The sequence below is a fragment of the Pyrus communis genome, chromosome 11 (assembly GCF_963583255.1).
Source record: "Pyrus communis chromosome 11, drPyrComm1.1, whole genome shotgun sequence".
In the NCBI taxonomy this organism is placed as follows: domain Eukaryota; kingdom Viridiplantae; phylum Streptophyta; class Magnoliopsida; order Rosales; family Rosaceae; genus Pyrus; species Pyrus communis.
This window is the reverse complement of record NC_084813.1, coordinates 10,077,763-10,104,374: the sequence shown is the minus strand read 5'-3', so window position 1 is coordinate 10,104,374 and position 26,612 is coordinate 10,077,763. Positions and strand designations below refer to the sequence as shown.

Genomic DNA, 26,612 nt, shown 5'->3' with positions numbered 1-26,612 from the left:
ATACAACACCTACTCATTTTTGCAAACAAATGTCAAAAGTGATCATTTTTTTAATTCCCTATGGGTGCATTTATTTCACCGGACTATCTTGGACTGGACAAACTTCAGGGACTAAGTTGGACTAGATTAGACTAGATTAAGCTGTACTAACTTAGTGAAGCGTTTAGTGCAGTGTCGGACTCATTCACAGAGTATAATTTTTTTGCCATTTTTAATTCACCTTTGCCGTGGTGAAGGTCAATGAAAGATTTGGGCGCTTTCTTTCTACTTCCTCATTTCGTTCCTTTTGCTTCCTCTCTTCCCATCTATCTTTATCGTTTTAACTAGTCTGTTATGCTTTATGGGCATCCATCTTCTTCAATCTTTTTCGATCCGGCGTATGAATGGAGCGACGACCCTTCTTGGAGATAACTTTAAAAGCCAGTCTGCAATCAGCTTTCAACGCATTTTGATGCGCTCATTTGAGAAGATGTGTAGAGTTTCGGTTACGCCGACTCGAGTGTTTACAACACCACCTCCTTCTCTCTGTCTGCCTTTGTTGGCAGTGTTGTTCGTGGTAATCCCACGTGCTTCTTTCAATTTCTGACCGAGACCAGTGTGGCGTTTGTGGCTGGGAAATAGGGTATCACTTCATTTCATCTCTACGGTGCTACTTGGTGGGAGTTGTGGCGTTGATTTGGAAAATTGATTTTGGTTGATCGGGAAGAACTGTTGCGGCAGTGGGAGCAATCTGGAACGTTCTGGAGCTCTGTATCAAAATTTGGCCTTTAGGTGGGCCTTTTTTAAGATAGTTTGGGTGGCCCCTTTTTGTCTTATTAATGTTTATTTGTGGGTCTTTGTCTTGTAATTAACTTTTGTAATAGAAAAGATTTATCAGAAAAAGAAAAAAGTTTATAGCTTTAATTCATGTTGTATCGTGGAATTATATGATGTGGTTTTATAATTTGTTGGTCGTAGGTTGTATGTTTGTCTCTTTCAGTTTAACAATATTGGCATTGCCGTTCACTAGGTTGCACATACACTTCGAAGTTCGAACCTGGACTATATAACTCTAAATTTTACACAATCACACTTCTTTACAGTTCGTTTAACTTGACATTTCAAGAAAAGGAAAAGTAAGAAGACATTAGAAAAGCAAAAGAACAATATAATATAGAGGTATTAATTCCCCCTCCTCGAACTTTAAATTTAGCCTATTAGCTCTCTTAACTTTTATTCCTTGAACTTTTATTTTATATTCTAATAATGAATTTGTTGAGATGAGTAATTATATATATTTTTTATTTGAATTTGGGTCTTGAAATGGCCAAATTTGTTGAGATGAGAACTACTTTTCTTAGTAAATTTGTTCAAAATCTAACGTTAGGGAGGAAATAGGCCAATTATAAAAGTTCAAGGGGATAATTGGCTAAAATTAAAGTTCATGGAGGAAATTGACCAATTATAAATGTTAAGGGGTAATTGGCTAAAGTTAAAGTTCATGTGAAAATTAGCTGCTACTTACAAGTTTGAAAAGAAAATCGACAAATTCTTTATAATATAACTTTAGCGGCCGGTGACTCTTATGGATGAAAAATTAGATAGAATATGAATAGAACATGACAAGGTAAAATTTGTCAAAATAAAAGTTTAGAGAGGTAGACTTCACAATACAAGCAAGTCCCACATTAATTAGAGAGATTTTTTTGAGTAAATCACAAAATGTGATCCCTCACAAGTGGCCCTCTATCAGATGGAGAGAAGTGTTATCCTTGCACCACGGAGTGAGTTTGAACCGCGTGATTCTTTAATCTAACAAATTTATTGTTCGACAAAAAAAAAAAAAAAAGTGATTTGCCTAACATTTTTTTAAAACGAAAAGACTAATATGATTTGGCTTATTATATTAACACCCCCACAAATTGTTGAATAAACCCCACATATTTAATGCACCTCATATTTGCTTTTTCAATGAAAAATTATCTTAATACTCCCCACTTACTTCCCCATAATATCCTCGCACCTCACATTTTCAATATACACCTTATATTTTCTCCATGCACCCCATATTTTTTATACACCCCACATTCTCTCAAATATTTTAAAGCTTTTAATTTGGACAAAAAATGTCGACTAGAATTCTGACAAAAGATGCCGCCTAGGATTTAAGGCATATGTGGGTTGTTTTCAATTCTACCATTAAAACCCATGTCGTCTGTTTTTAATATTTGGTGGTAATTTTAGGTGTTTAATTCTTCATATAATCCATGTGATCCCTAGGAATACGAACATAAAAGCTTGAATAACGCAGCAAAAGCAAGATTAAATAATTATCAATGTCATCAAAATCACTAAAACAATAAAGAATATGAAGTCTTACCTCATGTGAAGTTTCCGAAACATTGATTTCGTGTTTCATTAGTCAAAAATAATTTTTCTTAATCAACATGTTTGTAGTTTCATAGGTTAGGGTTTTGTTCAACAATGGAGGGTCAAAGAGATTTTTATAGTTGAAGAAGATAAATAATACATTAAAGGTGATTTGGGGTGTATTTAGATTAAAATAAAAATACAAACTTAGTAAGGTCAAAATTGCTATTGTATAGTAGGGTAAATAAATCATTTAATATTAAATTTTAATGTGTGGTGCATTTAACATTTTGTGAGATGCTAATATAAAAAGTCTATGATTTTTCTCATTATTTAGAGTTTTTGGGATTAGCTTATAGACCCTTTTGAAATTTGAACCATTAAACCCAGGGTTATGTGGTTAAACATGCCCAAACAACTCCAGTCTTTTCAACTTCGCGGGTTGTTTGCATTTCAACTCAAAAGCTGCAAAATCGACCCTTCACTGTACACAGAGTTCTCTTCTACCTACCTTCGACTCTTTGATGCTAGTAGCATCAGACATGAGAGCTCTCCGATCAATCTCCACCCACAAACACCTCCTCAAACCCACCCTCTCCATACCTTCCCTCGCCTCCTTCCAATCCCTCCAAAACCCTAACTTTTCCCGCCATTTCCACTCCACAAGCCGTCTCCACCATGCCGAAGAACCCGGCTCCGCCGCCGATTCCCTGAAAATGCACAACAGTTCGAGCTGCAAGGGAGAAACCCGTCGCGGTTGGTCTGTCTTTCGCCCTGTCTCGCACACATTGGCGACTCAAAGGGTCCCAAATAACAGTGGCGATGGACAAGAACCAAGAAGCGAAAGTGAAAGCCAAACCCAATTGGGTTTATCGAGTTTGGGAAATGGGGTCGACGAGATTGAGAAGGATAGGGTTCAACGGAGTGGTAAAAGTGAAACCCAATTGGGTTCGTCAAATTTCGGAAATGGGGTCGATGAGATTGAGAAAGATGAAGCTCATAGGAGTGTTAAAAGTGAAGCCCGTGTGGGTTTATCGAGTTTACAAAATGGGGTTGGCGAGTTTGAGAGAGGTGAGGGTGTTAGGAGTGTTAAGAACGCGAATGCAGGGACTAAGCTTTTTGGGGGAATAGCGAGGAGTAAGAAGAAGGGGAAGGTCAAAACTAGCTGGGTTTGCTCTAATTGTGGGGAGTCATTTGGGCAGTGGTGGGGTGAATGCCGGTCTTGTAATGAAATGGGTACGTTGAAGCAGTTTTCGGAGACAAACGATGATGGTAAGGTTAGTGGGTTTGAGGTTTCAGAGAAGGTGATGCGGTCGTGGATGCCACTGGAGGCGGGCGAGGTTGGGCCAACGCGGTTGACAGATGTGAACCGGGGCATTAATTGGACAGAAAGGCGTATTCCTTTGTAAGTTTATCATTTTGGTATTTCTATTTACTCTGTGTTTGAACTCTTGATGAGCTGGGAAATGGTTTTTGAAATTGCATATGTTGGTCTGGTTGATATTTAGGCCTGGACTCTTTGGAAGTGAAGTTGCAAGGGTGCTTGGTGGTGGTGTTGTGCAAGGTTTGATAACATTATGCATGTTTTTTTTTTTTTTTTCAGCAATAACTTCTGAAAGCTAATTGTTTGGCCCCTGACTCGATTGTCTTCAAATTTTGAAGTGATACTCTTTTTCGGCTTCAAGGTAAAGTGGAGAAAATGTCCATGGTAATCAAAACAAGTCATATTTGGATGTAGTCTAGATGTTGTGGGTAGGCAGTCTTATTATCTTCACTTGATATTACTGAAGACAGTGATGAAATTGTATTAATTTATAGACTGTTCAATGGTTAGGTGGTTTTTCTTGTCTCCCTTTTTGGATTTTTTTTCATTATTTCTCTTGGTGGGTCGGGGACCTGGTGATGGAGGGAAGCTTTAATATTTATTTCCAGTGTTTGAAGTGGATACATTAACATTTTTAATGTACTTATTTCTGTCTGTGAAGGTTCATTAATTTTGATTGGCGGTGATCCAGGAGTTGGCAAGAGTACACTCGTGTTGCAGGTAGTAAGTAGTTAGGATTTAATTATGGAGCTTTACTTTTGCAGTTTACATATAAATTTTGTGTTGCTCTGAATATTCTTTTATTTCTCAATGTTGACTACGGTGATCTTCTTCTCTGTTTGTGGTTCTGTTTTCATGTAAAACCATACATTTGAATTGGAAGATGGCTTCACTAATAGCTGAAGGGCAAGGGCTTGGTAAAGCAGCTGCTGTTGTGTATGTATCAGGTGAAGAGGTTAGCATTTTCTTAAGCCTGGTTTTGGTAGATCATCATGAAACTATGAGTGCATTCTAGTCTTATATGTTTTTTTAGGTACTTTTTTTTTTTAAAGGTCTATGTGCCACTTGAAAGATTTATTGAATTCTTATATGAAATTAGGTAAAGAATTATTGAATTCTTATCTGAAATAAGGTAACTTAATTAACTGTACGATAATTCTTTTTCAATTGAAAACGCCTGCTGTTATCCCATTTAGATTGAACATATGGCTAAAAGGCTTTGGCGCTGAAGTGATTTTAGTTTCGGTAGTTGAGAAGCCTAAAACAGCTGGGGTTTCTGGAAATGTTAATCTCCAATTTTAGTGCTGTATAATTTTGGTTTCACCATGATGCATCATTTTTCTTATAACTTTAGGCTATTGCATGTAGGTTAATTAACATTGATGTCTGGTGGCAGAGTGTTGAGCAAATTGGAAGCAGAGCTGATCGTATGAAGATTGAAACAGAGGATCTTTTCTTGTACTCAAGTACCGATATTGAGGTGCACATTCTGGGCTTCTGCTGACTAAATCTTGTATTTTCTGTTACTTTTATTCAGCTAGAGATAACTAAGACCAGGATGTTGTTACTTTTTATTTTATTTTATATTAATCCGGCTTACTGTCGAGAAATCCTTGGGAGATGTGGAAGATTTTGTTTGTTTGCTTACTATCGATTTTAATTAGTCTCATGTGAAGTGATGCAAGTTTTGCAACTTTTCTCGATGGTCAAAGTCTGGTGCATGCACCTACCAACTTTTTTTTTTTATGTTTTTAAATTAAGCATGTAGTAGAATAAAACTGATACAGTTTATTGGCGTATCACTATTTCCAAATGGTTAAGCATTAGAAAATGTGAGTCTCTCCATCATTGGATGGCCCAACTCGTGGAATTCATCATAAACTGGGAGGTTGGAATTGTAAGGACTTCCTGATATCATGTGGCAGAAATAGGGGGAAAAAGATGCATTAATCATAACCCTGAAAGGGATTAAATTAAGTACAGCCTTAATTTTAGTGGGAAACTATATAAAACCAATTCACTTAGTGCAGGAAAATATACAATACCATTCCCCTGTAACTACTCAGATGTATATCATGTATTAATTAAATCAATTGCTTAAATGTCCTATAAGTAAATTCGTTTCTCTCTCTCATATGTATATTAAATGTGAGTAGTTTGATACAATCCTTAGATGAGGATCTGTTTATCAACTATTACATCAGATATGAACTGTTGACATGTGTCAGGGATGAGATGCATCTTAGTACAATTCAGTCACCCTCGTCCATATATGATCTAATGGCTGATAAACATGTCCTTATTTTATGACGTTATTAGAAATAATTATGTTAAATGTAATAATGCACTCATGTGCACATCCATATTTCAAACAAACTGTATCATGATCTGAATGCTGGAATGATTAATAAATGTATATTTTTCAGGATATATTAGAAAAAATTCAACCTCTCAACCCTCGGGCTTTAATCATTGATTCAATTCAAACAGTTTATTTAAAAGGAGTTGCTGGAAGTGCAGGAGCGATCCAACAGGTTAGAATTTTGATAATAATATGCCAACCATAAGATGAAGCTTATTCATATCTGATCTACGTTGTTTGAAGCAAATTATGTAGTGAATAAGTTGTTTCTTGGCAACCCTTTGTAGATATTTATGTTTGTATCGTAACAACTCCCACTAAGGTATCAGGTTTCGTAGAGTTGCTTTTTGAGGCACTTTTATGCTGTTGTAACATAAAAAAGATCCAACCCTACTGGAATAACATTATCAAAGGGCACTTAATTTACTCGTTTTATCATGTGATAGTTTCAGGATTGTAATTGGTGAGTTCTTACACTTTCTGTGTCAGGTGAAGGAATGCACATCAGCCTTGCTGCGTTTTGCAAAGAAGACAAATGTCCCTGTGCTCTTGGTGAGTATACACTGTCCAAACTCCGATTGTTCATGTATTTACTTTCAATTTATTAGTTTAGAACTCATATAATGGAGTAGGTTAGTGATGACTAGGACTTATCTTAGTTACCGATTTGTAGCTTTAACAAAAGCTTGATTCTAGATATAGTTTTCTGTTTTAAGAAGGGGATAACCTGTAAAGATCAGGAACTTCCCTTTTCTAGAACTTTAGATGGGGCTATAAAAGAGAATAGAATCTTTTGATTGTTATTGAAGCTTATGTAATATCATGACCTTCTGTTCTTACTCTTTTCTTTGTGTTTATATCCAGATTGGGCATGTAACAAAATCTGGAGATATAGCTGGACCTCGTGTCTTGGAGCATATTGTTGATGTTGTGCTATATATGGAAGTTGGTACCTTCTTACATTGTTTTTACTGGTTTGTTGGTAGTTTGGAGGGAGCTTATTATGGCCCGCTTCCTATTTTTTAATCAATTCCTGTAAAGTGGTATTGACTAATCGATATATATCTTCTCAGGGGGAGGAGAATTTATCCCATCGTTTACTTCGATCTGTGAAGAATCGCTATGGATCCACTGATGAGGTATGCAATGGCAGTCAGGGCTATAGCATTCTTTACCCATACATTCATTATTCCCTTATTAGCCACATAAGTATTGACCTATTTGTATTGTTGATTTGTGTTATCACTTTAACTTCTTTCATTGTGCATTTTTTATTTTGTTTGGGTTCCTTAGGTACATCTATCTTGCCAACTTATCTAACCTATTTTTCCTAGTAAGGGTTCTTGTTATTGTTTTACTTTTCTTTCGTTTTCCAAATTTCCCAAGCAAGAGTACTTTCCTCTTCTTTTATAACTGAAAGTTTTTATTCAAACTATTTGGCCGTAGTTAGGAGATGAGCGACTAGGAGATCAAGGGGAAATGGTGAAACATTTTGGCTCTATATATTGTGTACTGTTCTATTTTTGTAGTAACTCTTCCTTTGAGGTGACTGATGTCTTTTTCTCTTAATTGCAAAATAATATGTTTTTGGTTTTTTCTTCTATTTTTTGTCGGACCATCCAATGTGTAGCTGGATGATGTGTGGCAGTCCTGAGTTCAATTCTTAACTATTGAGAGAAGGAAATATACTGTTCAAGGTCATTGTACCTTGATTGTTGCAGATTTTGTATTAGTTCTGACTCTTCTGAGTCTTCTGAATGCTGAAGAGCTTAAGTAGGGACAAAAAATTGCATATTATTGTATCTTCTATGTGAAGTGAATGAAACTAATTTTCAACTAGATAAACCTATGTAATTAGAATTGTGTCTGTGTTGCTTTAGGTGTATAAATGTGTAGAGAATCACCTCTTAGTCTATCTTACTGATTGGATTATTTTAACTTGCTCTCAGCTTGGAGTATTTGAAATGACACAATCAGGACTTCAAGCTCTTTCAAACCCCAGTGAGATGTTTCTATCTGAGAAATACTCAGACTCACCTTGTTTAGCTGGTTTAGCTGTTGCTGTAATAATGGATGGATCTCGAACTTTTCTCATTGAGATTCAGGTTATTCTCCACTGCTTTTATACTTGTGATCTTTCCGTTTGAGTTATTTTAACTTTTTAATTAACAACTTTGTCATTTTATGGACTAGATTAAATCAGTAAATTTTCTTGTCCATCATAGAAATGTTTTGAACGAACTTGATGATAATCATGATGGTGTACTTATGTATGGTTTGTTGCTTGGTGCCAGGGGTAGTAGTTGATGCTTTTTTCTTTGAAGTTAGATCTTAACCTGAAACCAATTGGCAACAGTTGGAGACGCTTTATGATTCTTAAACTCGGATTCAAGGCTTAGAATGTCTAACTTGGGATTTTATATTCTTAATATGTTCTTCACTGGTGGCTGGATTGAGCAAACACATGGGGAGCCTCACACATGGAACATGTGTGCCCAACGATGGCTGACACATGGATGTTTTGCCCACTCTGTTAAAGTTGGACCATCCACCCTAAATCAATTGGCAATGTGTAGAGCCTCACTATTCTTATACTAAGATGCAAGACTTACAATCTTGATGTCAGATGTTTATTCTCAACATTCTTATACTGCCATCATAGCCGACTACTATACTCAATCAAGAGTGTTCCTCAGCATTTTCTAGAGGCAGTGGGATAGGTTAGATATATTGTATATACTAAATATAATAATCGGGTTGGACCCATATCTCGGCTTTTCCTGGTATTGGACCAAGTAACTAGATGTCCATTAGCGGCATATTTCCTTTTTGTTTTGTGTAACTTGTTTTCAGATTTTCAAACAAAGTATGACATCTAACTAACTTTCATAAGCTTATTGTAGGCATTATGTGTATCTGAGTCAACAGTTTTACGACAAGTTAATGGGGTTTCGGCAAGTAGAGCTGACATGATTAAATCTGTGAGTAGCTTTTACATTTAGTTTTTGTGTATATTTTGGATTTATATTTGTATCATATACATAAATACACAATAAGCATCAGTGGTACAATAGCGATTCGCAATTTATTATATTCGGTTACAAGCAATTAGCAATATCATTTGCTATTTTTCATGGAACTGGCATTATTAATAGACCCATGATAGCATTACCATGAGTGCCACATATTCATATGCTTTGAGACTCATGATAGCATTACCAAGATTGCTTACTATTTTTCTTTTGACATTCCTTCGATGAAGACAGTGTGCTAAGGCTCATGTTAGTGAATATTGAATTTGAGATTACAGTTTCAATATATTTAGAGTTTGAGTCAGGAGAAAAAAAGAAAAGAACAGTGTTATCGCATCATTTATTTATGCTAAACTCTCATCTATTTTGATGAAAGTCTGTTGTCATTTGATGTCTTGCATATTTTAGGTACTAACGAAGCAAGCTGGTCTAAAGCTCCAGGAGAATGTAAGTAAAATGTTATAATAATTCTTTCATTTATAAATTGATTTCCTCTCATTGACCTTAACAGTCTCTGAAGTTTCTCTCCAGGTTTGAACTATTTATACATGATGAAAAGATTGAGAACATTTATAGTCGTATCATAACTAGTAAAGAATATAAACCTAACCTCTCATACTGATAGGATTAATGTCAAATATGGCACATGAAGTTTTTATAAACTTACACAAACATAAAACTTTTGCTTCGAGTTGAATCATAGGAGGCTATTCGCCGGTCTTTTTTCTATCTATGTGTTTAATGAATTTTTACGATACCAAGTAAATCTAAATTCTTTAGTTTAATTAAACGAATGCTAGACCTTCTTATTTATTGTTGGTTAGTTTTCTCTTGGATTATTGTCCTGTTAATAAACAAAGTTGCTTTCATGTTAGGCCATCTTCTTAAATGTTGTTAGTGGGGTGACGCTGAAAGAAACTGCTGGAGATCTTGCAATAGCAGTAGCAATTTGCAGCAGGCATGCTACTTACCCTTTCTACTAATCAAATCTTGTTTCTTTAACTGAGGATGCCATTTACCATTTTGTTTACGCCCCTATACATTTTTTTACTTTTGACATTTAGTATGGTAATATTTTTTCATGCTTCAGTGTTTTATCTGCATTATGTGCGGTTATATCAAGACAAGAAAAGAAGAAATAAATAACTATTTTTTGTATTTCATGTAGCACCTAATTCCTTTCAATGTTTTTTAAACCACATTTGTTTCTTTTCCTCATTGTCTTCAGTTTCTTGGAGTTCCCTATTCCCAATAGTATAGCATTCATTGGTGAAATTGGACTTGCTGGCGAGCTTCGGCCGGTAAGCAAATTATTTCAGCATTCCTATCATATTTTCGTAGTATTGGGATACTGTCGGCGGATTTTACTATTGGGTCCTGAATAGTGATGTTTTTCAGTTGAAATATGAGAAGCTTGGCTTTGTATTTAGGATATGTTGGGCACTTACGTATGATTAGTTCTTTCTATTAGCTTGATTTGAATTTGACATAATACTAATAAGACCTAATCTTAGCGCTTGCTTGGCTATCTGAACTCAGTTTGTTGAACTTGTTCACTGGTTGGCCATCTGATCCCCAATCAGTGATGGCAGTTAATCGTTTTCTTTGTTTTCTTTCAAGCAATATATCATTGATGGCAATTAATTGTATCATGTTAGGTCACTCGAATGGATAAAAGGATACACACAGTGGCGAAACTGGGCTACAAGATGTGTGTCGTTCCAAAATCATCCGAGACATATCAAGGAACTCCAGGTTTAGAGGCTATCGAAATCATTGGCTGCAAGGATCTAAAGGAGGTCATCAGCAATGTGTTCGAATGATGCTGATATGGAGCCAACGGTTTCAACTTTGTGCATATGAAATTGTATGTAATTTTGTGTTATCTATCGTGGAAATTGCTCTTCCTACCAAGGGCTTGTGTAATTTTGTGTTACAAAGGATGTAGCTTACTAGACATTTATCCAAGAGGTTGCTTGGGCTGAAAGTGGATTAACCCGGGCTGTAAAGCCATGGCCCTCGTCCTAGTAATCATTCCTCAGGTTAGTGGGCTTTTAGCCCAAAACATGACTGATTTGATTGAGTCCTTATGGAAGTACGACTGTGAAAGGATTAAGTTCAGATGTGCTCGGTCGAGTCATCACTAAACTGAAAATGTCAAGAATCAGAATGAGCTTTGTCATTGCTTTTAATCGCTTCTGTTATTGCATTTTTAGAGTTAAATTATAGGGCTTGAAGTCCGAAATTCTTCGTTTAAATACTTAATTGGAAATTTTGGTACATTCCTCGTTTGAATGCTGAATTGGCTTTCATTTTTTCGGGTATTTCTGTATGCATGAACAAAATCTTCTTTTCTTCTCATCATATGGTAATCGGAGTTATAATGAGTCTAACTCCGTTTTTGTTTTGTGTGAAAGCCTGGAGAGAGCTGAGGAGGTACAATTACAGAGAAAGAAGCGGGAATTTTTATCCCTACATTTAATTGAGATTTAACATAAATTTCTTTTTTGGGTTGAATTTGCTAATAATCTCCACCATAGGGGTTTAAAGCCTAATTTTTTTACCACATGGGCTATCATCCGAGTACCTTATCACTACGGGAACCATTAATCTAATTTGGCCAATAAAAAAAGTCGAGATTGGATAAAGATGAGTTTTAGCTAAGAAGGGGATTAAAGAAATAAAGAGAGAATATTCAGGTAAATGTCGAAGTGACACAGTCCTATCAAGGCTACCTCGGTAAGCCTGATTATCACAACGTCAATCCCTATAAATAGAAGAGGCTCTACAACATGAAATACCCTTCAACTTAACAAACAACTCAACATGCTTTACGTGAAAACCCTTGCTCTATGCAAAGCCCTTCTCACACCCTCGAGAAAAATACCATCCTAACCCCTAGGCCTGGCAAACGGGTCGTGTCTGTCGTGTTCGTGTCGTTTTTGTGTAACACCTATTATCTTAACGGGTCGTGTCGTGTCATACCCGTTATCTTAACGGGTCCTTAACAGGTCGGGTCACTTTACCCAACAGGTAAAGTGACCCGACCCGTTATGACCCGTTAAGAAAAATGTTTTTTTTTCTTAAATTTGCACATACCACACATTACCACATAAATATTACTTCAAAACATTAAAACATATTTGTCGTTTAAGTTAAAACACATTTGTCGTTTAAGTACTACATCTACACTTGAAAATAAGAGCCTAATAAACAAACATCCATACACTACTAATCTATTACAAAATATTAAATGTGCAAGGATATGCAAAATGAAAAAGTTTTTGTTTTCAAGGTTGTGAAGCCTTTCTCAAAAGTTTAAACCTTGCCAATGGAACTCTGAGTTTGCATGTTATTCTTTTTACAAAATCCTCAATTTTCATCGATCATCATGATATAAGATTTTGTGGTATTAATAGTGTAAATATTTTAAATTGAAGATCGAATTCATCTCTGAATGTTTGGTTTTTGCGATTTTTGGCGTATGCGATCTTGAAGCATATACAAACAAGTTTGACGGTTGAATCATTGAAATTATTTTCGTAGAATGCGTATCCCATCAAAATGATAGATTCACTAACACTTGGAGTTTATTTATACTTTAATTAAGTATAACATAAGATTTTGTGGTATCTACTAGGGGTAAATATTTTAAATTGAAGATCAAATTCATTCATTGTATTCTTATAGGGTCAAGGACTGTAGCTATAAAAAAATCATCAAAATCGGAGTTAAAATAACCGTTAAATCGTGATTTTTCGTTGATAACCGTCGAAAAGTTTTGTCCCATTACTTGATCTTTGAATGTTTGTTTTTTGAAATTTTTGGCGTATGCGATCTCAAAGTATATACAAACATGTTTGACGGTTGGATCGTTGAAACTAATTTCATAGAATGCGTATCCCATCAAAACAATAGATTCACTAACACTTAAGAATTTATTCATACTTTCATTAAACATAACATAAGATTTTGTGGTATCCACTTGTGTAAATATTTTAAATTGAAGATCGAGTTTAGTCATTGTATTTGTATAGGGTCAAGGAGTGTAGCTGTAAAAAAATCATCAAAATCGGAGTTAAAATAACCGTTAAATCGTGATTTTTCATTGATAACTGTCGAAATGTTTTGTCCCTTTACTTGATCTCTGAATGTTTCTTTTTTGCGATTTTTAGCATATACGATCTTGAAGCATATACAAACAACTTTGACGGTTGGATCGTTGAAATTAATTTTGTAGAATGCGTATCCCATCAAAATGATAGATTCACTAACACTTAAGAGTTTATTTATACTTTCATTAAGTATAACATAAGATTTTATAGTATCCACTAGTGTAAATATTTTAAATTGAAGATCGAATTCATTCATTGTATTCACATAGGGTCAAGGAGTGTGGCTGTAAAAAATCATCAAAATCGGAGTTAAAATATCCGTTAAATCATGATTTTTCAATGATAACCGTCGAAAACTTTTGTCCTGTTACTTGATATCTGAATGTTTGTTTTTTTCAATTTTTGGTTTATGTGATCTCGAAGTATATACAAACATGTTTGATGGTTGGATTGTTGAAATTAGTTTCGTAGAATGTGTATCCCATTAAAATGATAAATTCACTAACACTTAAAAGTTTATTCATACTTTCATTAAGTATAATATAAGATTTTGTGGTATCCACTAGTTTAAATATTTTAAATTGAAGATCGAGTTCATTCATGATATTCATATAGGGTCAAGGAGTGTAGCTGTAAAAAATCATTAAAATCGGAGTTAAAATAACCGTTAAATCGTGATTTTTCGTTGATAACCATCGAAAAGTTTTGTCTCGTTACTTGATCTCTGAATGTTTATTTTTTGAAATTTTTGGCGTATGCGATCTCGAAACATATACAAACATGTTTGACGGTTGGATCGTTGAAACTAGTTTCGTAGAATGCATATCCTATCAAAACAATAGATTCACTAACACTTAGAGTTTATTTATACTTTATTAAACATAACATAAGATTTTGTGGTATCCACTTGTGTAAATATTTTAAATTGAAGATCAAATTCATTCATTGTATTCATATAGGGTCAAGGAGTGTAATTGTAAAAAATCATCAAAATCGGAGTTAAAATAACGGTTAAATCGTGATTTTTCGTTGATAACCGTCGAAAAGTTTTGGCTGTTACTTGATCTCTGAATGTTTGTTTTTTGAAATTTTTGACGTATGCGATCTCGAAGCATATACAAACATGTTTGATGGTTGGATTGTTGAAACTAGTTTCATAGAATGCGTATCCTATCAAAACAATAGATTCACTAACACTTAGATTTTATTTATACTTTCATTAAGTATAACATAAGATTTTGTGGTATCCACTAGTGTAAATATTTTAAATTGAAGATCGAGTTCATTCATTATATTCATATAGGGTCAAGGAGTGTAGCTGTAAAAAATCATCAAAATCGGAGTTAAAATAACCGTTAAATCGTGATTTTTTCGTTTATAACCGTGGAAAAGTTTTGTCCCGTTACTTGATCTCTGAATGTTTGTTTTTTGTGATTTTTTGCTGATGTGATCTCGAAGCATATACAAACAAGTTTAATGGTTATGATCGTTGAAATTAGTTTCGGAGAATTTGTATACCATCAAAACGATAGATTGACTAACACTTAGAGTTTATTTATACTTTCATTCAGTATAATATAAGATTTGTGGTATCCACTAGTGTAAATATTTTAAATTGAAGATCAAATTCATTCATTGTATTCATATAGGGTCAAAGAGTGTAGTTGTAAAAAATCATCAAAATCGGAGTTAAAATAACCGTTAAATCGTGATTTTTCGTTTATAACCGTAAAAAAGCTTTGTCCTGTTACTTGATCTCTGAATGTTTGTTTTTTGTGATTTTTTGCTGATGTGATCTCCAAGCATATACAAACAAGTTTGACGGTTGGGATCGTTGAAATTAGTTTCGGAGAATTCGTATCCCATAAAAACAATAGATTGACTAACACTTAGAGTTTATTTATACTTTCATCAAGTATAACATAATATTTTGTGGTATCCACTTGTGTAAATATTTTAAATTGAAGATCAAATTCATTCATTGTATTCATATAGGGTCAATGAGTGTAGTTGTAAAAAATCATCAAAATCGAAGTTAAAATAACCGTTAAATCGTGATTTTTCGTTTATAACTGTCGAAAGGCTTTGTCCCGTTACTTAATATCTGAATGTTTGTGTTTTTGCAATTTTTGCTGATGTGATCTTGAAGCATATACAAACAAGTTTGACGGTTGGGATCGTTGAAATTAGTTTCGGAGAATTCGTATCCTATCAAGTTCAATGGTGTGTGTGTGTATATATATATTTATTTATTTAGTAGATTTAAATCTATTTATTTTGTACATATAATTGATTGGTATACAGAGTAGTACATCACGTGAGTCATTATAAAAATAGTGAGATATGTCATATATGTGATAAAAAGTTAATAACTTAAAAAAAAAAAAAAATTCTCACCACTTCTATTAATTTTCATTTTTCCCTCTCTTTTTTGTTTCCTTTTCAACTTTTCTTATAATTTTCATTTTTCCCTTTGACAGCCTACGGTGCCTACCCTTCTTTCCCTAATTCCCTCTCTTTTTTGTTTCCTTTTCAACTTTTCTTATCACTTTCATTTTCCCTCCCTTTTTCTTCAAAAAGGGCGGCACTGGGAATGGAATGAAATTATCAATTATGGAGTCAAATCAATGAATGCATATTAATTAATAATTATTATAATTTTTATAAAATTTAATTCAAAATTTAATATATATATATATATATATATATATATATAATTATTATAGATAGTTAATATTTTGGGGGTATAATTATTATAGTAAATTTAATATATATATATATATTATAGTTTTTAGGGGTATAAAATTGTTAAATTAATATATATAATTATTACAGTATTTTTTTAGGGTTATAAAATTATAAAAATAATATTCTGCTTATCGTGTATTGTGTTACCCACGTGTATACCCAAATCAATCCGTTATCTTAACATGTGCTTATCGGGTTACTCGATAACGACCTGATTTGTTATCGTGTTGAACCGAACACCTGTTAATTTCGTGTCGTGTCGTGTCGGGTTATCGGGTCGTGTCAAGAATTGCCAGACCTACTAACCCCCCTCAGACAACACACCTTCATTTTGACACGTAAACAACACTGTGTTGACAACCAACGACATTTTCGGTTTGGATAAATAAATAGAATTGGAGTTGTAGACCATTCAATTCAGCAGCGTTGTAGACCATTCAATTCAGCAACACCTTTAATTTGGACGAGTAAACAACATTGATTTTGGACGGTTGGTTATCTATGATAGACGAATTCCAATTCTTTCGCCTATAAAGGTCACTGTATTAGCTTCCCAGCAAAAGTGAGATGTTACCATATTACTTTGTGTTCCGACACATTGAAAACCGAACCATTTAGTGAACTTCACGGTGATTAAGCAACCTTATATAAGGTCAAGACCCATTCCTTCCTCGACTGTAATCGCTTGAAGAAGTCAACAACACATTCTACATCACCTTCACGATGTTTATTCTACTCGTCCGACCGAGTTTAATCGTGAGTTGGCACGCCCACATTCACAAAACGTAGTTAGCTCATAGTCACCCAGCTTTCACGCCACATTGTTGAACCTCAAGGTGGGCCAAATCCTCTAATAAATCTTTCTGAAAAGAGAATGGAATGCTTAGTTGGGAAAAAGAGTGGAGAGGAATCATATCTGCCCACAACTCATAGGTTCTCATTTGTTTCATATATACAACGACTCCTTAATCCTTATAAAGATATCGATAGTAAAACCCGAAACACTTCTAAAGAAATACATCACACATAAAGACAGATAGGGAGCGAAAACAAAGAGTGCCATGAACACAACGGATCTTTAGAGTTAGGAAACAAGCTGCTTGTTGAACCATTTTCCTATTCCTTCGGTCTAGACGCTGAAGTCGCTTTAGTATGGTTTTCCCCAACTATCAGTTGGGCTTTTGTTTCCTCTTTTGTTTCCTCTTTCTTCTTTGCTTCGACCTCTTTGAGTTCCAAGAAGCTTGGCTGATTGGTTGATGACAATAACCGTGCCCACATTCTATCAGTGATCACAACCTTGTTCTGCCTCTCGGTCACCCGCTGCGCATGAAAGAACAATCAACTTGAGCATACGACTAAATCACAAAGACAATTTATGGCAGTACCCAAAAAGACAAGGTAAGTTCTCGGGTACATCAAATAAATGTAAATTCTACTTTTTGCCTATGTTCTTGCATCACTAGCTTCATTTTTCCTGTCATATTGGCCTATGAGTTTTTAAAGGGGAATGTAACATGCCGAGTTTCCCCACTTCTGAATCATATGCTTCCCTTCTTTTACTGAGATAACTATTTAAACCAAGAGTAACTTATATAACTTACATGAAACGGAATGTAAGCATGCCTTCCGTTAACAGGGCCGACAGCGAATCCCGTGTATCCAGCCATCGCACCATGAATGGCACTGTGAGCAAGGAGTGTGCAATATACATTATCAGATGCATTGCTTGGAATCGCACAGATCATGTAAGTGGGATCTGCCAGAAGTGCATAGCTATTGTTAGGTTATATAAGTTGTTCCACCAGGCTCCACGACGACTATCCGTAGAATCAGAAAATAAAAATCAATACTCAACAATCCCAAGAAAAACCGCTTCAGTAAGACGAACCTATATATTTGAGATTTATAGTCATCTTTCTCCGCTTCGAGAAATGATCCTACAAGAACATAATCAAAACCAATACATATGGTAAGAAGTGGCATCCCCACGGTCAAGTCACTAAAAAATGTTATGAATAAATAATAGCACATGATGTCGACATCATCAAACAAGTAGGCCACATTGCCTTCGCATGTTGTATAAGACCTTGAAATTTTCAAATTTGACAAAGGATGCAAGCAAATCCTCAAAGCACCACCTTCTGGTTATACTATACAGTCTTTATGGCTGACAAAGAAAAAGGGACTCATTGGAAAATGACAATTAATTGGCTGCTAGACAGTATTCTTGAGTCCCCCCGTTTTCTAATGGGCGGTAATATCCAAAGGGAAAAATGTTATTGTACATCCCAACCCCGTTCCAGAATGGACATGCTTACAACAGCGGAAGTGTAAAAAACAGACGACCACAGAAACGAGGGAGAGGGAACAACTTCTCTATGATCAGGATAGAAATAACGCTCGCATCTTACCCTAATATTTTGCGATAACCACAGACCAACATTTTGCAGAAGCTTATTTCCGGAAGCATCCCGCTGGTTCATGCTTTCAGGAAGAAGCTCTTGTCCTGCACCTTCGGCTATTACTATAACCATGTGACCATTCTCCTTCAGTATTCTTTCAATATATTCATAAAGTCCACCTGGTCCTTCCAGATAGAAAGGCGATTCTGGAATCAGACAACAGTCTACGTCTCGGCTAGCAAGAGTAGCATACATTGCTATGAATCCTGCGTGACAAGAGTATCAGAATAAGATCTACATAACAGTGACTGTTCACACAAAGTCTTGTCAATGGATGCACATAGTCACCGGCAGAGGAAATTGAAACCAATATATACATCTAGTCGATATGCAGAGGGCACAGTTAGTACACATGGTTACAACTAGCACAGGTTCAGGGAGAAGCAATTCAATTGGAGAAATAAGAGAGCATCAAGTGACATAATATCACCACATTGGAAGCCTATTTTCACATCATCTTGTGTGTTTTACTCTAAAATAAATAATTTTAAGATTACAGAGGACTGACACTTTACCACTATAGCGGCCCATTAACTTGACGAAGCCAATACCATTCTCAAAGCTTTCCGCTTCAACATGGGCTGCATTAATGGCTCGCTGAGCCTCCTCAACAGCAGTGTCGAAACCAAAAGATTTGTCTATAACCTAAATAAAAGCATGGAATCCAAAATTAAGACTGCTTCCAAGAGTGAATGCTATATTTAGATCAAATACATCAGACAAGTCATGCATGGGATAAGGGAGTACCGGGATGTCATTGTCAATAGTATTTGGAATTCCTGCCACCGCTACTTTGAGGCCACGCCTCCTGATTTCCTGCATAGAATAATGGCAGGTAAATAACAAAATATTGCGCTCAACTTATAATTCGATCCCATATTGTTTCCCAACACACTCAAGATTGGTGAATCTTCCAAAATCCTTGTTCCCGGGTAGCACTTGAGATCAATGCTAGTAGGGCCACGTCAAACTGAATTACCTCAAAAATCGCCGAAGCTCCTTTCTGTGTTCCATCTCCTCCAAGTACATAAACCTGACGTGCACAAACACAGGTAAGTCTATGCTCAAAATTTTTTTGGTGAAAGCAAAGCCAACATAAAATGAAATTTGAAAAAAATCTAGAGTAACGTAAGTAATATCGACCTGATTAATTCCTCTGTACTGGATGCTGTCCACAATCTTTGAGGTATTGCGGCCATCTCGTGATGTCCCAAGGATGGTGCCACCTCGTTTATGGATGTCATTCACAACCAGTGGCGTTAAAGGGATTGTATTTCTGGCATAAAACCCTCTGTATCCACCCTACATGGAGAATTACTTCCTAGTTCATGGCATTGTTCAACCATATGATAAAAAGATTATCATGAATTGATGGCCAATTTTCCACCAATAGGCCTAAAAGAAACCCACCCATATGCTGCAATCAAATTGTAGTACGTTATTTTTACCTCATATAGAATGAGAGTGTGGGAACAAAATGACTCGTTTGTAAAACTTTTAATTCATGCACCCATACACATTTTATTATCTTATTTTGTAGTACGAAAACGGAGGTTGAAAATGTATTTGAATACATGTTAAATATTGATGAGTGCATATTTTCATATATATTTTTATCCCGAAAGCTACATTTTCTAGTTAAATTTTGGATTTAAATGAAAGGAATTACATGGTTTTGTGTTTATATAATTAAATTAGTGAATTGGAGAAAAATCATGTTATAATTCCTTGGTTCTAATTTAATCAGGTGATTTCTTATAATTTAAATCTTTATGCCCATAGGCTTTGGTTGAAGTATAGACTACTTGACTATAGAAGTTACATGTGGCTTAAATCATTTTCATTTAACTTGCCTGCAGGTAACTTGTTGGAATTACTTGGTGAAGTCACTAGCACATGACAATTTGTAGAATTACAAGCTTATGTGATTGAACCGACAAGGAAGAAAAAGCTACATAATTCTTTCCCATTTTCCATGGTCAGCCGGTCACACAAATCAAGAGAAAGAGAAGTTTTAGCAAAGTTAAGTTGAAAATAAAGATGAGGATTAAGTGGAGGATTAATTGACATAAAGGCTATGGTAGGTGAAATACTAAGAGGCTAGCAAGGAGTTAAAATTGTATTTCCATTTCTTCTCTTTTATGACAATAAAGTGGCTATTAAGTTTGGTAAGTTATGGGAGAGGAAGAGAATGCCCGGCGGAAAAGTTAAAAAAAAAAATATAGAAAAGAAGGAAAAAAGAAGGCTGCAGAAGGCAGCGGAAAGAAAGAAAAAAAGAGAAGGCAGCGGAAAGAAAGAAAAAAAAGGCAAGGCTGCTGCGTTGGGGAAGGAAGGAAAAGGAAGGAGGAAATCTTGACATTCTCTTCTTTCGGTTTTATCTTCTCAAACTCATGTCTTTCTTTTGGTTTAATTCGATAATTATATGTAACTAATTTTTAGTAGTTAGGGGCTGTTTTGAAGTCCCGAATATGATTGCAAGTTTGTTATGACATTTCGTTTGAATTACTTTTATGAATGGATGAAAATTGGTTCACTACTTGTCTCATTGATGAATTCTTTATGTGTTTTCTACGGATGCATACTTAGTAAGCATATCTAAGATTCTAATGCTATGAATACGTGTGTGCCTGCCTTTGTCGAATGAGGACCTACATATGTTCTAGAGTAGTACTTGTTAATTGCGATTGACATGTGAACCAATTTCTAGGATAAGTAAGACAACACTAGTACTTACGAAGCCTTGTGATGACTCAAACTCTTTTCGTTCTTAATGATTTTTACTTGTTAAATATATGAAAACGCCATTCTAGGTTCCATGCTAGGGACTAAGTTAAGTTGAAAATGCCATTCTCTTAACATACTACATAAGAAAGAGTAATAGGTTGAGTTCTAATATTGAGCCAACTTGAGCATCTTCATCTGGAAATAAAAGAAATTTGAATGAAACATAACATGTTTGCATGATTATTTGGTGGTGGATAGCAATTCCCCTAGCTCGTTTTTCTTAATTTGTGAACTACTTAAAATATGTTTCTGTTCTGTTTTTGTTTGATTTAATTTAAGTAGCAAATCAACTCCAAAAATCCCAAAAATTTGTGTGAGTGTAGCTCTGTGTGTCTAGTATCTGCATATAAAATTTCGTAGACTTCAGATAAGTGTAAGTCGTTCTAATAATTATTTTTCAGTGGCTGGTCAGTAGGGACAGCAGCCCAGTTTTTGTGACATTTTAAGTAGTTAGATAAAACAATCTTCTGCGGGAAAGACCCTTATTTTCATATGCTACAATTGACAAATCTTAGTGTTAATAAGGAAAATCAATAAAACGTTTGTGTGCTACTTTGTGGTGTGCTTTTAATCCTATCAAATATGCCTTACCTCTATTCCGAGAATTCTTTTGACACCATACATGTGGTTCAGCCCGCATACTATTTCTCTAATAACTGTATTCAGTCCTGGACATATACCACCACATGTCACGATACATGCATGCACATCACTTGCCTCAAAATACACCTGAGAAATAACCAATTGCACGTCATTTGTCTGGAATATATAATACAAGGACAATAAATAGAGTGAAAAAACTAGGAATTTAAAACCTTCTGACGTGGTCCAGAGCGTCGAAAGTGCGTCCCCCTTGGACCATCCTTTTGGACAACAACCTATACAAAGAAAAACATTGTAGAATTAGAAAACCGAAATTGTAAAACGTTGAAGTTTTCGTATCACTATGAATTTGTGTAAAATATATACTAGAAGAATGAATACATTGATAATAGACCAAGCACTGAATATTTCTCACCTTTTGGGCAACGGTATCATCCACATTGACAAAATACTGCCTGATCAAAAGCAAGATCAATTTTGTGAATTCACAAAGAACACAACAAAACGAGTCGGTACCAAATGCATTTGCTGTGAATGTAAAGAGCCTAACTTACTTAACAACCGAATAGGAGGGATTGTCTTGTAATGGATTGGGATACGTCTGCAAATTGCCATAAAACATAAGAAACTGCGTGTTAGATTTCGTTGCCCCTTGCAGCAAAACAATCAAGATAGGATTATCATATCGAAAACTCATTCATATCAAGTCGCCACACCTCAAAGCACTCTTGGCAAAATACTAATGAAAAATCTGATCTTAGAAATTATAGTAACTAATGTTAAGCACAATTTTTAGAAACACACGTAAATATTCGTTAAAAATCCAATTGCTTCCAAGAAAAGCAGTTGGCTCCAAATGCTACCTAGAAAAGCAGTTGGAAGTGCTTCATGAAATGCCGCTTCTCCATAAAGCATTTATACGACCCATAAGCACTTCTAAGTTTTTCTTCATATGTAGTCAGAAGTGCTATTAGTCAATGTTTTTAATATAACTAAAACCGCTGTTAAAGAAAATATTTTTTGGTTCTGAAAGTGCTTCCAAAAACATTTTCACTAAAGCACTTTCAGTCATTTTAAAAGCACTTCCAAACGAGCCCATAGCTTTTAACTATTCTAGAAGCACTTCAAATTTGCCCTAAATGTAAATATGTTGTTGTATAAAAAAAAATCGTCTTAGAACAATTAAAATAAAAAAAACTCCAGCACCCCAGCAACAATTAAATCTCAATAAACCAAATTACATGAAAAATCAGATCAGTTAAAACTTAACACCTTAAACAAGTTCCAGAAAGAACAAAAAAACAAATCAAAGCCCTTTGTACTGGATTCACATACTCAGTCATCCCAAAACGCTGCGTTTCGGTCACCACCTATTACGATAAAAAAAAGCAACCGCCGCCGCAACACCGAACATGCAAAACACCAACCAGAAGAAGAAGAAGAAGAAGATCAAATGTTTTTTTGGCAGCTACAATTATTAGATTATTATTTTCTCCAAAAAACAAAATCAAAGTATATATACAAGTAGCATATATAATACTGTAACACTGATAAACCGAGTAGTTTTTTTTCTGATCATCCAAACAGAGCCTTAAGAAAGAGAGAAGTAGAATAGTAGGAGAGAGAGAGGGAGAGAGGGAGAGAGGGAGAGTTACTGGGAGATCGGGGATGTAATCAACTAAGTGAGGAACATCTTCGAGGACGTAGCCGCAGGGGCCGGTGGCCATTTTGGGCTCGCAGTTGTCGGAAATTGCCATGTTGCCACTGGAACGGCCGTTCTCTCTGGTAGTAGACGGCGGGAAATATGGAGGGTGATCGGGAGTCGCAGGGTCGAAGCAGCGGAAACTGGGACTGGAAATGGCAGCGGAGCTTGCTATATCTCGAGACAATAAAGGTATGAGACAGCACGCAGTATTTGTAGCCGTTGGTTTTGATTAATCAAAGTTATCAAACAGCTCCCACTTGTTGAATTGAAAATTTACTTATTCTGATTACGGCTTGTTTAATGTGAGTTTCTTGGGAAATAATTTAGAAGAGTCTCAAAGATTCTAGAGCATTTGTTGAATTATTTCTCCGTTCAAAACTTCAAACTTGTTTGGCAAGGACGGGTTTGTCAATTCACATCTATGTGTCTACTTATTAGTGGGAGTTTTGATGAAGGGGGATTGGACTAAGTTTATCTTAGCAAAAAATCATCTAAACTTTAGTTAATGCAAACGGCTTGAAATTTAATGAAAATGACAAAATTGTTGTAATTAGTGGGAATGTATGCCCACATACCAATAGTAAGTTTCTCACATGCCTGATAATTTAGTTTTTGTTTGTTGTATAGCAATCATCCATTTTCTGTAAACTAATCACAGATGTTGTTGGATTAGTCACGGGTGTAATTTTCATTCACTGTAAACCTATGGACGTGGCTCTATAAATAGACCTCTCTGCAGGTGATCAAGATACAACAACTGAAAGAGAAAATTACTGAAAACAATAATATCAGTATCCCTCCCCTTCTCTTTTATCTGCAATCCTTATGTGTTAGAGCTATGAAACAAAAACAGTGTGATATTTCGCACCCGCTTCGTTCTTGTCTTAGCAAAGGTTATCTCTCTAACTTTTGCCTATTTATAACACGTTACAGCACGACTCTCTAACCTTAAACAGTTCACATCGGCGAAAAATGCTTCCTCCAAAGATTTTACTGTTCTTCTTCTTCCTCTGCCTCACCTGCCTGGTGTGTCCTTGCGAAGAACTGCTAGCACCATGCCTGCTTCTAGTTGTACATATAACAATTACTTATATCTTTGATTTCTTGTTTGGTGTAGTTCCTCATTACTAACCCAATGTTTATTTATCTTTGCTGCGATCGAAGATGGTGCGGTATCATCGCCCATCTTAGACTGCAGATTTAATTTTATTGCAATTTTAGGTGGTGCAGTATAATCGCCCAACTTGCTTTGCATATTTAAATTTTCCTGCTGTATTGTTTCAATGAGAGTGGTGCGGTACAATCACCCTCCTCATTAATCATGTAAATCTCGAGCCGGAAGTTTCGAGTGTTTATCATTTTTGCCTGAAGATCAAAATGAAAAATTTGTAAGAACCAGAAGTTCTAACACTATACTTCTTCAGAATACATATTATTGCAAGTTCTTACACATCTTATTTTTCTTTTAGAAAAGAAAATGACGAACTTGGCAAAACTTGATTTTGTTGCCCTGGATATTACTAGGAAGAACTACCTTACCTGGGTAGTGGATGTCAAGATCCATCTGGAGGTAGGGAATTTTGGAGAAACCATTAAGGAGGAGAACAGTGCATCCCCTCAAGATCGGACGAAGGCTATGAACTTTATTCGTCACCACCTTGATGAAAGGACTGAAAAACGAGCACCTAACTATTGAGGATCCATTAGCCCTCTGGAAGGCACTGAGAAATAGATACAATCACCGAAAAACGGTGATTCTTCCAAGGGCTCGTTATGAGTGGACTCAACTAAGGATCCAAGATTTTAAGACAGTGGCTGAGTACAATTCTGCAATGTTCAGAATTAGCTCCCAGATGAAGCTCTGTGGGGGAACCATCACTGAGGAAGATATTCTAGAAAAAACTTTCAACACTTTTCATGCCTCCAACGTCCTCATGCAACAACAGTATAGAGAGCGAGGCTTTACTGAGTACAACCAGCTGATATCTGTGCTCCTTGTGGCTAAACAAAACAATTAGCTTCTAATGAAGAATCACTAGTCCCGACCTACTGAATCGGCACCATTCCCAAAAGTGAATGTTGCTTCCCTTGCAATGAACACCACATCCTCTCGTGGCAATAATTACAAACGAGGACGTGGCCACAAGCGAGGCCAGTGGAACGGGAAAGGCAAGAACTATGGTATCCATTTTCGCAACTAGGTTCTAAGGCATAATTCAGGCTTGAGCTTCAAGAATGCAAATCGCCAGAAAGGCAAAGCTCATATGAATAACTGATAGGAGCATATTTATGTGACTTTGTTAGTTTAATTCCTTGCATTTAGTGAGTTAGTTTCTATTTATTATAATGATTTAAGCTATTTTCGTGTGTTTGTAGGTCCAATTGACTAAAGTGGCAAGAAAGTGCAATTTGGAGCAATTTTGGGCTTGGAATGGTTAGCACATGCTAGGAGCAATGTGGATGGATGAAATTGAAGACCAAAGGAGGCTAGGAATCTGCTAAGGAGATGGAAGAAATTAATTCAAGACTTGGAAGAAAAGGAATCAACTACAAAGAAGGAAACATGAGTCAAACTTCCTTATTTTGACTTAGTCAATCCTCATCTTTTCCTACTTATTTCCCAGCTGCAAGGAGGGTTCCTAATTAATTTAGGACACTCAAATATATGTTCTAGAAGCTCTAATCCCAGTCCAAGATGGAGCCACACCTTTCTTATCATTTTCTTCCAAAATTTGCCACATATCTTCTTTCCCCTTTTCTCCTAGTCAATGCCGCAAGTCCCTTCCCTTTTCCTCATAGGATTCTAACTTGTTACCCTTTTTCTTGGAGGATTTGGAGTCTTAAAACCTTCCCAAATTAATTAATTAATGTCTTAACCTTTCTCCCTCTATATATACACAATCTGCCGCACAAAAAACTCTCTCCATTCATTCAGCCATCATCCACCCCCTACCACCATCCAACCTATCCATCCATCACCATAATTCATACCTAAACACTCTTGTGCCACAACAAAGAAGGAGAAAGAAGAGAGGAGAAGCCTTGGACGTTTTGACCATTCATGCTTGGATTGTTGGAGCATTTCTAGGTGTAATTTATCTTAGTTTTTAATGTTTAATTTATATTCT

The 26,612-nt window shown here is 35.6% G+C and overlaps 2 protein-coding genes across 2 annotated transcripts; one reads left to right on the top strand and one right to left on the bottom strand.

The window, feature by feature from the left end:
* The first annotated feature begins 2,754 nt into the window (after positions 1–2,754).
* LOC137708095 (uncharacterized) lies at positions 2,755–11,256 on the top strand. Its single transcript, XM_068447086.1, has 15 exons — positions 2,755–3,754; positions 3,858–3,913; positions 4,335–4,393; positions 4,557–4,628; positions 5,070–5,153; positions 6,100–6,207; positions 6,525–6,587; positions 6,900–6,980; positions 7,109–7,174; positions 7,985–8,140; positions 8,939–9,016; positions 9,476–9,514; positions 9,943–10,025; positions 10,296–10,368; positions 10,726–11,256. The coding sequence occupies exons 1-15, from the start codon at positions 2,874–2,876 to the stop codon at positions 10,888–10,890; spliced, it is 2,064 nt and encodes a 687-aa protein (XP_068303187.1). The 5' UTR covers positions 2,755–2,873; the 3' UTR covers positions 10,891–11,256.
* Positions 11,257–16,865: 5,609 nt separating this feature from the next.
* On the bottom strand, positions 16,866–23,775 carry LOC137708199 (ATP-dependent 6-phosphofructokinase 6-like). The gene is made up of 13 exons (XM_068447219.1): positions 23,435–23,775; positions 22,334–22,380; positions 22,195–22,234; positions 21,992–22,054; positions 21,768–21,905; positions 19,536–19,694; positions 19,372–19,425; positions 19,140–19,208; positions 18,908–19,037; positions 18,342–18,598; positions 17,819–17,867; positions 17,532–17,686; positions 16,866–17,250 (listed from the first exon to the last, which is right to left on the bottom strand). Exons 1-13 carry the CDS (start codon positions 23,534–23,536, stop codon positions 17,047–17,049), a joined length of 1,467 nt encoding a protein of 488 aa, XP_068303320.1. The 5' UTR covers positions 23,537–23,775; the 3' UTR covers positions 16,866–17,046.
* Positions 23,776–26,612: the final 2,837 nt, after the last annotated feature.

Excerpts from the sequence above, each read along its gene's own strand:
- LOC137708095 (XM_068447086.1), top strand. The coding sequence starts at position 2,874 with ATGCTAGTAGCATCAGACATGAGAGCTCTCCGATCAATCTCCACCCAC. Across the intron at positions 3,914-4,334 it reads TGGTGGTGGTGTTGTGCAAG|GTTCATTAATTTTGATTGGC; the intron begins GTTTGATAACAT and ends CTGTCTGTGAAG. Across the intron at positions 9,515-9,942 it reads GTCTAAAGCTCCAGGAGAAT|GCCATCTTCTTAAATGTTGT; the intron begins GTAAGTAAAATG and ends CTTTCATGTTAG.
- LOC137708199 (XM_068447219.1), bottom strand. The coding sequence starts at position 23,536 with ATGGCAATTTCCGACAACTGCGAGCCCAAAATGGCCACCGGCCCCTGC. Across the intron at positions 22,381-23,434 it reads ATTACATCCCCGATCTCCCA|ACGTATCCCAATCCATTACA; the intron begins GTAACTCTCCCT and ends GGCAATTTGCAG. Across the intron at positions 19,695-21,767 it reads AAAGAATTCTCGGAATAGAG|GGTGGATACAGAGGGTTTTA; the intron begins GTAAGGCATATT and ends TTCTCCATGTAG.